Source organism: Limulus polyphemus, unplaced genomic scaffold (assembly GCF_000517525.1).
Source record: "Limulus polyphemus unplaced genomic scaffold, Limulus_polyphemus-2.1.2 Scaffold1178, whole genome shotgun sequence".
Lineage (NCBI taxonomy): Eukaryota > Metazoa > Arthropoda > Merostomata > Xiphosura > Limulidae > Limulus > Limulus polyphemus.
In genome coordinates, this window is record NW_013666788.1 from 19011 (window position 1) to 29405 (window position 10395).

Genomic DNA, 10395 nt, shown 5'->3' on the forward strand with positions numbered 1-10395 from the left:
ATATATATATATATATATATATATATATATATATATATATACAAAATACCTGATAGTTGTAAAACATTTCATAAATAAAGTGGTTAAAAATATTTTTGTATTGTCTTTGAAAAGAGTTGTTTAAAGTTTTATTATTTTATGTTTTCAACAGGAATTTGTCAGCAATACAAGATCGTGAAATATGCTGTTATTCTATTTCTTGCAAGGAGAAAGATAATATAGGTAAGAAATGGAGAAAAATGATATAGGTAAGACTAAAAAGAGAGGGTTTAAAAATTGAGATGTCAAAAATGAAAGGTATGGCTTTCAACGAATGAATAATAAAGATCTTAACTGAGAAGATAAGGTAAAAAATAAAACTGAAGTATGCAAAATAAAAACATATTGAATAAAAAACGTTATAAAAGTGATCATCTCAACATCTGTCTATTTTTCTGTTTCAAGACTATTCAAAATGACTGCATTCTTTCAGCTAAAAACATAGGACTGAAGGATAAAAGTGATTCACCTAGATTTTGTTTAAATGTATTTATTTCTTACTGTTTATAGATATCACTCTCCAGTGGCTGATTTCACATTCAAAGTCGAGAAGTCATTGAAGACATAACTGTTGCTGTCCTTGGTTTGAACTTTCTGATCTCATCCTTCTCCCTGAAATGTTCTAGACATTCTAGAAATGAGGATGAATGATGAGCTACCACACTGGTAGAAACAGTCACCAGTGTTTTTTGCACATCTGTGAGGAAATTTACACAAAAATTATTGATATTTTAATGCTTTATAATGCTTGTTTTGTATTGTGAACTGATATTTGACTTCTTTTACTTGTTTATTGATGTTAAAAAAGGTTGCTATAACATATTTTTAGGAGATTAAAATACAAAACTTGTTCATTGAAATGTGTTCTGTTTGTAATTTGATGTTAGATTTGTATTTTTCTCATTTTCACAAAGGCTGTAGAAAATGAATTGATGTAGAACTTTGTTACACTCTTTTGATATGTAAAGAAAACGGTTATTGTTAAATAAGGTTAAGTAAGGAAATCCTAAGATTTTGTGTGAATTCTTGGTCTGTGACCTCTTTTTACGATATATTTATTCAAATATAACAACTTTTCAGATGAATATTTTTACTTGTAATACCAGTTTGTGATGTTTGTAACATCTGCTATTTTTACGTTATTTAAACATTTTTGCAACAACGCTGTAATATTTTATTAATTTATAGTAATACAGCAGATTAGATAAGTACAATCGTTAGTTTGTTTCAGTATACAGTGTCATGAAAAGAAATTATTATGCAGATAATTGAAAAAAATAACAGAATTGCCATGTGTTAAATCCAATATCCTTAGTATCATGATTTGAGTAAAATACTTGCAAAAAGTTATTGGTCTTAACTTGCAGTACCAACCTTGTGGTATTATGTTTATTTAAATAAAATTATACATAGGATTTGTAGCATAAGGTAATTAATTTCTTCATGTGTAGCTTTACAACTTCCTGGCATTTTACCAAAACTGTACTACAGTTTATCTTTGTCTTGTTAAAGTAGGTTGTTTGTGTTAGAATGCAACATAACAGGAAAAGAAATGGACTTGAATAACAGTGCATTGATTTTTCTCAAGTTAACTGAAAAATAAAAGCATGATTTCTCATAATAATCACTTGATATTTATCTTGGACTTTTGTTTTCTTGTATATCAGTAATTAATAAAATACAAGTTTCATATATAATCTCTCTCTCTCTCTCTATATATATATATTTGTGTTTTATTTTTCTTCCTTAGTATTGAGTATTCTCACAGACCTAGGGATCCAAGCAGAAATAAAAATGAGCATTGAATTTTCATTTCAAACTTTATGAACCTTATTTTCTTTTAAATATGCAAAACCCAAACACAGATCCACTATGTTACTCAAAATAGTTTTATAACACATTTTGGAAACATTGTTATCTGATATTGCAAGTTGCTCAGAAATATCAAATTATGTTTGCGATTTTTTTTTTTCATATAATCTTCCTACTGATAAATAATGTACTTTAGAATTTCAGAAGTTCTTTACCACAACTGTGAGCAACAAAGACCTTTACAAGACTATTGTTTATAAAGTCTAATTTATATTATAATTTTTATGACTTATGTTTTACAGTGTGAGGTTGGCATTAACAACATACATATTTTAACCCTCTAGATACACTCTTCTACATGTCATGGAGTAACATTCAGATATTAATTATGCAACTTAATTATTAATGTACATGTATGTCATTAGAATAGCATCAGCAAAGAATATACAGTTAAAATGTTTATATTATCTAAGTTTTAATTTATCAATTTCAAAAACAAAATTTTAAAAAGCTTAATTTCTCTTTATCACATGATGCATCTGTGTTCTGAAATCTCCTCTTTTAGTTTCTATAGCTTCAATATTATAGCAGCTATACTGTCTGACTTATACTAGACACAATACATAAATAATACCAAGGTCAAACGTACCAGTTCAATGGAATAACTTCTTCCTGTGTGAGAACTAAATTTACTCAACCCATGACAGATGTCCCATCCATCAGTACTTAACTTCCAAGGTTTTTCGAAAACTTAACACCTTCAGTGGCCCTTTTAAAACTGACTCCAGTAGATGTTAGATAGTAGAGAATTTGATTCCGTACTTATTAATAAGCAAGTTGATGCTTGTGGCATTGAACAGTTTTTTTCTTTACATTAAATAGCTTAAACCAGTTAACTTATAGTTGTCTTTGTACATTCTATTTTATTGATTTAAAAATTCTTTTAAACTGCATATTTGAAAGATAAGTTAATTTTTCTTTCAATATAAACTTAGAGAAAAAATATTTGAGGTTAAGTAACTACGAGTACACAAGTCCAAAGCTGCACATGTGAGTCCATAAGTGTTTGGAAATACACCCACTGTGAGGTGATGCTCTTGAAGCATGGAATAAAACCAAATTACATTATCGTGAAACATGTCAGTTGTGAGCCTGATGTCTGAAATTCCAGCATAACATGGATAGTCCAAATAGTTACAGATTTCAATTGCAAGATATGTTTTGTAGAGTTTCTATGACCATATTAGCTTGAATCACGTTGGAGAATGTCCCTTATATTTTATTTGCAGAGACGTGTTCCATTTAATGAATAACATGCTAGAACAAGTTTATTCCACAAGTGTTATTACAGTAGGCTGTAGGTTAGTATTTTATAAGCTAAGATGTTTTCGTAAATAGTATATCTGGAAGTTTTGTTCATAAATGTTTAAGTGTATGTGATACTTCTTAAGTCTATGATTTTATTTACATATATTAATGATAACGTATTGGACTATGAGTTTTATATAAGAAATATATAAATAGAGACTTGTATTAGTTGTTCAAACATGCGTGTTAGAAAATGATAGTTATGGGATGTAATTTATCATAAAAGACTAAGCTAGACGTGTGTCATTACATACAGTGGAAACCCAAAACACTTTTTTTTTCGTTATCTATAATGAGACATGGTGGATAACTCAAACCATGCATAATTATCAATAATTGGCACCACATCATGAGAATCTGTCATTACATACTATAATTAAATATGATTAATTCATGCAAGACTCAAACCATGCTTATAATTATTCTCAATAAATGGCGTCATATCCTGTAATTATTTGTTATCTCTTTAATCTATAATTGGCTGTTATGATCAATTAACTGTTCTGCTCCCCCCCCCCCCCATGCCTTCAGGAGATACCATCACTTCCACCTCTAGAGTGCCACAATAACTACTTTTAAATAATATTAAGGAAATGAGGCTTTTAACTCACCTTGAGTAAGGTTTCTTATGTTGTTCTTTATGAACTATAGAATAAATAGGTTTAAGTTTATATTAAGATATGTAAGCTCATCAAGTTTATATACAACACCTGTTACATTCCATGAAAAGTCTCGGGAGTTCCAAGTTATCCAGACAAAGAAATGGGAAAAATCTGCACTATAAACATGTTAAATTATTTTTCGTGGAAAAATCTGTACTATAAACAGGTTAAATTCTTTTTCGTGGATATTTTAGGAGCAATTTTTGAGTGTCTAAGAAATCACAGTGATTTGTGTATTAGTGACAATCCATATACATTCCTATAATGATAACCTATGAAGGACTGCATATAATGCAATTTGAAATATTTGTTTGTTTTAGAGCAAAACTACATTGGGCTATCTGCTGTGTTTACCACGGGAAATAGATCCCCCGGATTTTAGCGTTAAATTTACCACTGTCCCAGCCCATTGGGGGACATATTTTAAATATTAACACAAATTCCTCAATCGCTATAATATTGGCAACAAGCACCCCCTTATGGTAATATTAGAAATTAGTATTTTAATATAAACGTCAATTTTTTATTATAATTTTAAACCTTATTCTCAGTCAGGGACAGATATATTTTTACAGTCTTGTTGGTTCACAGTAAAATTTATCATTAGCAACATTAAAACCAATAAAAAAAAATAAAATACTCTGTGATAATACTTATTGACATTTGAATAAACACGTATTTCATTTTTTATGGTAAAATGTGATATATCAGATATTCGCCCACAAATACGTGATATCATAATTATTAACAGTCGCATGGAGGATTCTCATCAAGATTTTTGTGATTATTTTGATATTCATTAAGTTGTGCTCTCTTAATTTAAAATATTACAATCTAATATTACGATCTAATACTGGGCAGACACGATTCTCGTCGGGGCTTACAGGATCTGGCTCTCCAGTGGCACAGTGATAAATCTGCAGTCTTACGATGCCCAAAAATATGGTTTCCACATTGTGTAGCTTTGTGCTTAAAAACAACTAAACCAAACCTTAGAGGGGAGGTCTGAGTGACTTCCAAGCCCAGCGGTGACTTAAGGGAATCTAAAAAGTGTGTCCCATTTGGGTTAAGTTTGTCCATTCTCCAGCCTCATATTCAAAGTCAATGGTTTAAAGAAAAGTGTCCAGCTTGGGTGGAGTTGATTCATCCCCAAACCTTGTGATCAAACCAGTTCCTCTAGTGATGGTTTAAGGGAATGCAAGAAAGAAATGTATCCAACTTGAATTGAGTTGGGCCATCTGATAATAAAATCAGTTCTCCTAGTGGTGGGAATGTAAAAAAAAATGTATCCAGCCAAAATAGGCTGAGTTGATCCATTTTCTAATCTGGTCATAAAATCAACTGGTCTTAACTATTCCTGGGATAATTCATATTTGGATGTTAATACTTTTTTATTCATAACTGTAAAAAAATTTTTTTGTGTAAAAGTTGCCTTAAAACCTTTTTGGGGCTTGGAAAAGTTTTTTGATGGGCCACTCCTGCCCCGTAGAGCCAGTACTGGTTATTATGGATTAGAATGTGTTATATCCCTTTGAAGCTTATAAAGGTAATATTACCTTTGAATGTGAAGATAAGGAAAAGTCCTAGAGTTACAAAGTATCAGATTCAATAACTTTTCCTTTGGGACCCGATATCAGAAAAAAATACAACATTAATATTATAATATGTTATATAACACAGAACATAAGCATTAAATCCTTAAATTCATCATTCACTGTTATAGTTATGTCTCTTATAGCATCCATTCTATTGCTCAGTAGTGATCTATGATCAACTCCATTATCTCTAGTCCAACATTTACAATCCTGTGGTTAACACCTATACTTTAAATTTAAATGAATGACATTATTTTATTTTTTACATTTTAACTTATATCACATTTGTGTAATTATCATTTATATGATTTATCAAGATAATTTTATCACTAGTTTTACCATCAAACATTGCATGGTAAGCTCACCATAAAATATACAATTCATATAATTAGTTACCCTGATCAGGCCTCACCCTCAGTTCACTATCAATTAAAGATGTAACTTCAACACCTATTATACTTCAAGCTTTTCTCAAGTCAAACATTCAAATGAAATGACCAATGAGATGTGTTCTAACTACCAATTGATTTGTTAAGTGAGTGCCTATGTCACAAGATTCCAGATCCGTGCATGAAGCCATTTCTCACGTGGAGCCTGTAACATTTTTCACCGTGTATTGTTATTTCAGCGATTATCCGGAGAACATCAATAAAGCACGTAATGTTTATAGGTCTAAGAAGGTATACAAGATCAACTGGATAGTATTATTACAGGCACAATGCAGGTTTTGATAAAGCACTAAATCAACATCACTAACAGTGTACTAAAAAGTTTAAAGCATAATCATATAAAGAGTAGGCCTATAAACTTCTTATTAATATAGTAGGTCCCTGATCTGACTGAGAGGTCAGAGGAATGACATTGCTTATAGTGTACATGTAAATATCTCGTACACAATGTAATGTGTACATTTTCTATTTTCATACCCAGCTGAGGCAATAGAAAGGACATATTTCTAAAATAATATAAAAGTGAATATGAATAGTAGTATCTAATAATTTCTGAAAGGCTGATTGTACTTTCAGATGACACATAAACTCAACTTTAATTTTTGATATCAACATCAAAAGAAGGTGTGTGTGTGTTAAAACTTGTTCACAGAATAGTGCATTGCTGTGAATCCATATATATGGCCATTCAGTAAAGACCGCCTGTCAAAATAATGCAAAAACCACAACATAATCATAGGGTAATTAACATAGTATTTTGTATACATAAACTTCAACCTTTCTCATTTATATCTTTAAATGTGAGTGTTTATTGCACCAAGACAGTGTTATGAAAACACTCTTAGCTGGCTCTAGTTCGTTTCTCTACAGCATACTTTTTTACTTTATTGATTTCAACCATTGCTATCTTTCTTTATCATCATCTGGAAATCTGTGGAAAAACAGCTCAGTGTTGACTTTACACTTATTTGTACACACTGGGGCATAACACGGTGGTGTTTCTAGAAAATGCTGTATTTCGTATATTTGGACCTTACTGCTGGATAATCAGCAACATAACACTTAATAACCTGATAAATGCTACAAAATTAGTATGTAAGTCACTTGTATTAATGTGTTCTAGTTTGATGAACCAGTCATCTAATAACTGAACTGCCACAATGTTGAATACCTCACAGCTGAATAATCATGCAACATCACACTTAACAACCTGATAAATGCTACAAAATTAGTATGTAAGTCACTTGTATTGAATGTGTTCTAGTTTGATGAACCAGTAATCTAATAACCAAACTTCCACAATGTTGAAAACCTTGCAAACTATTCGTCACTTTCCTGTCACATATTTGAAAAGTATTAACCTATTACCTTTCTAAACACATTTTTCTTACTTGTTTTTATTAAAAACTCATGCTATCCCTTTTGCTCTATAATTTTTTATTAAATGATATATTCTAATAGCATTTTCAATGAGATTACTTCTAGGAAAATATGAGTTATGAGTATTTATTTATTTCCTCTTTAACAGGAATCTCAGGAACAATAAAGACAGTCCCTAAACTTAACAATACAAAAACAAAGTATACAGTACTTAATCCAAAAATATCTATTAACATTCCACTCAGAGAGGAAAATAGCAGTTTTCCTGCAACTTCTGAAGATGCTAATATAGTATAGTGTGTTGTCTGGACTACTTGCAGTGCCCCTTGGGAACAGATCATCATTACAGTGAAGGCTGCTGCCGTTGCTATTCCAGCTGCAAACTGAAGAATGCATATTGACAGTAAACTAGAATCTGAAATAAGAAAACATATATAATTAATTTTTTTTTCAAAAGCAATTAATAAAATCACAATATAAAATATTTAAAAGAGGTAAACTGATTTCATAAAAGCAATACTAATTAGTAAACAGTATGATAAAAAGAAGAACTATTACATTGAAGTAACTAGAAGAAACAGTAAATTTACTTTACATAGTTGTGTATGAAAAATGTTTGAGGAAATAATGTATGTAAAACAAGGTAGAACAATCATTATTTTAAATACTTTTTTGATGAAAGTTACTTTGAAATTACAGTTTTTGTTAAGAGTTAGGTGATCACTTACAAGAGGCTTTGATTCGGTGAATTTAGTTTGGCTTCAGCTATACTACTGTATGTAGACTATTTTAAAGGAAACTAATAATTGTATCAAAATCCTTCATTACCTATTCATACTTTCCTTTAGTTACCCATAATAACAAATATCTTATGGACATACAAAATACAAAGGTTGAATAAGTTATATTAAAACAATTTTGGAGTGTCACCACTCCTCCCTAAATGCTTTCCATAATCCATCTTGTGTGCAAGTTTGATGGCTTCTTAGTGTCTGTCTCAAAAGTTTATAATATAGAAGCCCACAGGGTTGTGTCCAGCAACTTGACCAGTATGTGTTCATATGAAATAGTATAAATTACCTATTTCATTTTTTCTGCAGCTGCTTGGGGTAAGCAATGGTTGAATAGAAGATATAACTGGAAGCCTTATCTTGGTTAATCCATACCGTGTTGGCCTTGTTTCCACACAGAGATCCTCCTTTATTATGTTGCATACTGTTGTATGGGTACATGAATTCTCACCTGTTACAAGGTGCCACACCTTGCTTACCACAGCTGGGGTATGAATTGCTGCAGGACTCTTTCTGGATGGTGTTGGTGCTCCAAGTTGATACACACTCAAGATATCCTTGTCTTGGAAATTCTAAATCCACGACCTGAACAAATCTTTATGATATGAGAGTATGAATATTTTGCAGTGGAGAGAGCTGTTACATATCCTTCTAAAAAACAATAAATTTTTTGTAACATCACACTACTTATGAAATGTCAAAATCTAGTTCTGATAGATGCTGTTCCACAGTGACTTTATGTTGGCTATGGCTGTTGCATGATTTGCTTGTTTGCACATTCAAAATTGTTTTAATATAACATACTCAACCATCTGTAAATGGCAATTTTTGCAGATTCCCACATATATTTTTTGATTAGTTAGTTTGTTTGTAGTCAAGCCCAAAGCTACAGAATGGAGTATCTGTTCTCTGCCCACCACAGTAAGTCTGCAGACATACTGCTTTGCCACTGGGGAGGGGAGGGGGTAGTTTGTTTCAGAATTTCATACAAAGCTACACAAGGGCTATCACCGCATAGCCATCCCTAATTTTAGATTGATCAATTAGAGAAGAGGCAGTTTGTCTACTAAACCCACTGCCAACTCTTGGGCTACTATTCTCTATCCAAATATAAGTGCACCCATAGCCCAAAAGTGGGATGGAGCACATATTTTCAGCAACAGTTTGTGAAATCTGAATTCCCAGATTCATAGTCTATACATGCTAACCACTAGTCAGGCTCAGCCCAATTTCTTTTAAAATTAACGTGCCTCTTTTAAGACTTTGATATCATGACATATGATATGTTTTATTTTATTTTTTTGTATCACTGAACTTGACAAGTTGATTATTTAATATATGATAACTTATGTCTTTCTGTTAAAAACAGTTGCAAACTCCAGATCAATTCAATCTTCATTACTCCATTAAGAGAAAATTTACATGCTAATGTACTTTAATAATGCATATTTATTGAAAATTACCTGCACTAAAAGTAGAAAAAATATAACTTAAGTACCACTGACAAAAGATCATCACAACTTTTAGTTTCAGTAATTATAAAAGCATTACAGTACAGTCCTATAACTGTTGTAACATATTCATAAACAGAATATTCTAGAAATAATGCAGATTTATTCAAATTAAATCCCAATAAAAACAAGACAATCAACTTATTGATAATATTTAACAGTCAAACTATTTATATGTACATGAAATGAAACTAATAGACTTTGAACTTTGTCAAAATAACTGTTGCAAAAAGTCACACTTTAAAGTAAATTTTATAATTTCATTCTATGAGATAAAATTCTAATAACTACAGGAATTCTCATTTTACATTTTTTTTTAACCCTCAAACCACTGACTTGTTTTTTTTTGCCATTCATTAATAGTGTGGTCTACATATATTTCAACATATTCAGTAATATTATGCTTTTGCTTCTTACAAGTAATTGGGTGAAATTACTTACTTTCTATGTACAATACATAGGGCCTCCAACAGCATTTAGTAATACTAATGGTATAATTACTTGGAGTATTATTCTCGTCTTTATTACGTGTATTATAATTTTCACAACGTTTCGACCAGTGAATTATCTGGCCGTTGTCAGGTGTTATATCAGATATTTTTTATGTATCACAACCAGAAAGCTTTTTGTGCAATAACCAGGATTCGAACCCCTGAACCTGTGATCCCAAATATTAATAATACTAACACTTTATCTCAATCATTCCGCAAAACTATAGCATTTAGTAAGATTAATTACATGCAATATTGATTATTAATGGTATTTTTCAATGTCATATGTTACTAGGT

The 10395-nt window shown here is 30.9% G+C and overlaps 2 protein-coding genes across 4 annotated transcripts in view; one reads left to right on the top strand and one right to left on the bottom strand.

Annotated features, from left to right (window-relative positions):
- LOC106462479 (ADP-ribosylation factor-like protein 8B) overlaps positions 1 to 1736 on the top strand; it is a 19568-nt gene extending 17832 nt beyond the window's left edge. Inside the window, exons 5-6 of the mRNA XM_013922405.2 lie at positions 152 to 222; positions 550 to 1736. Coding sequence (XP_013777859.1) covers positions 152 to 222; positions 550 to 599 — 121 coding nt within the window. The 3' untranslated portion in view covers positions 600 to 1736. The remainder of the gene's footprint in view (positions 1 to 151; positions 223 to 549) is intronic.
- Positions 1737 to 6126: 4390 nt separating this feature from the next.
- Positions 6127 to 10395, bottom strand: part of LOC106462480 (major facilitator superfamily domain-containing protein 3-like) — a 10850-nt gene continuing 6581 nt past the window's right edge. For all 3 annotated transcript variants that reach the window (XM_013922406.2, XM_022389756.1, XM_022389755.1), the window contains exon 5: positions 6127 to 7720. In XM_013922406.2, the coding sequence (XP_013777860.1) occupies positions 7422 to 7720 (299 nt within the window). In that variant the 3' untranslated portion in view covers positions 6127 to 7421. The remainder of the gene's footprint in view (positions 7721 to 10395) is intronic.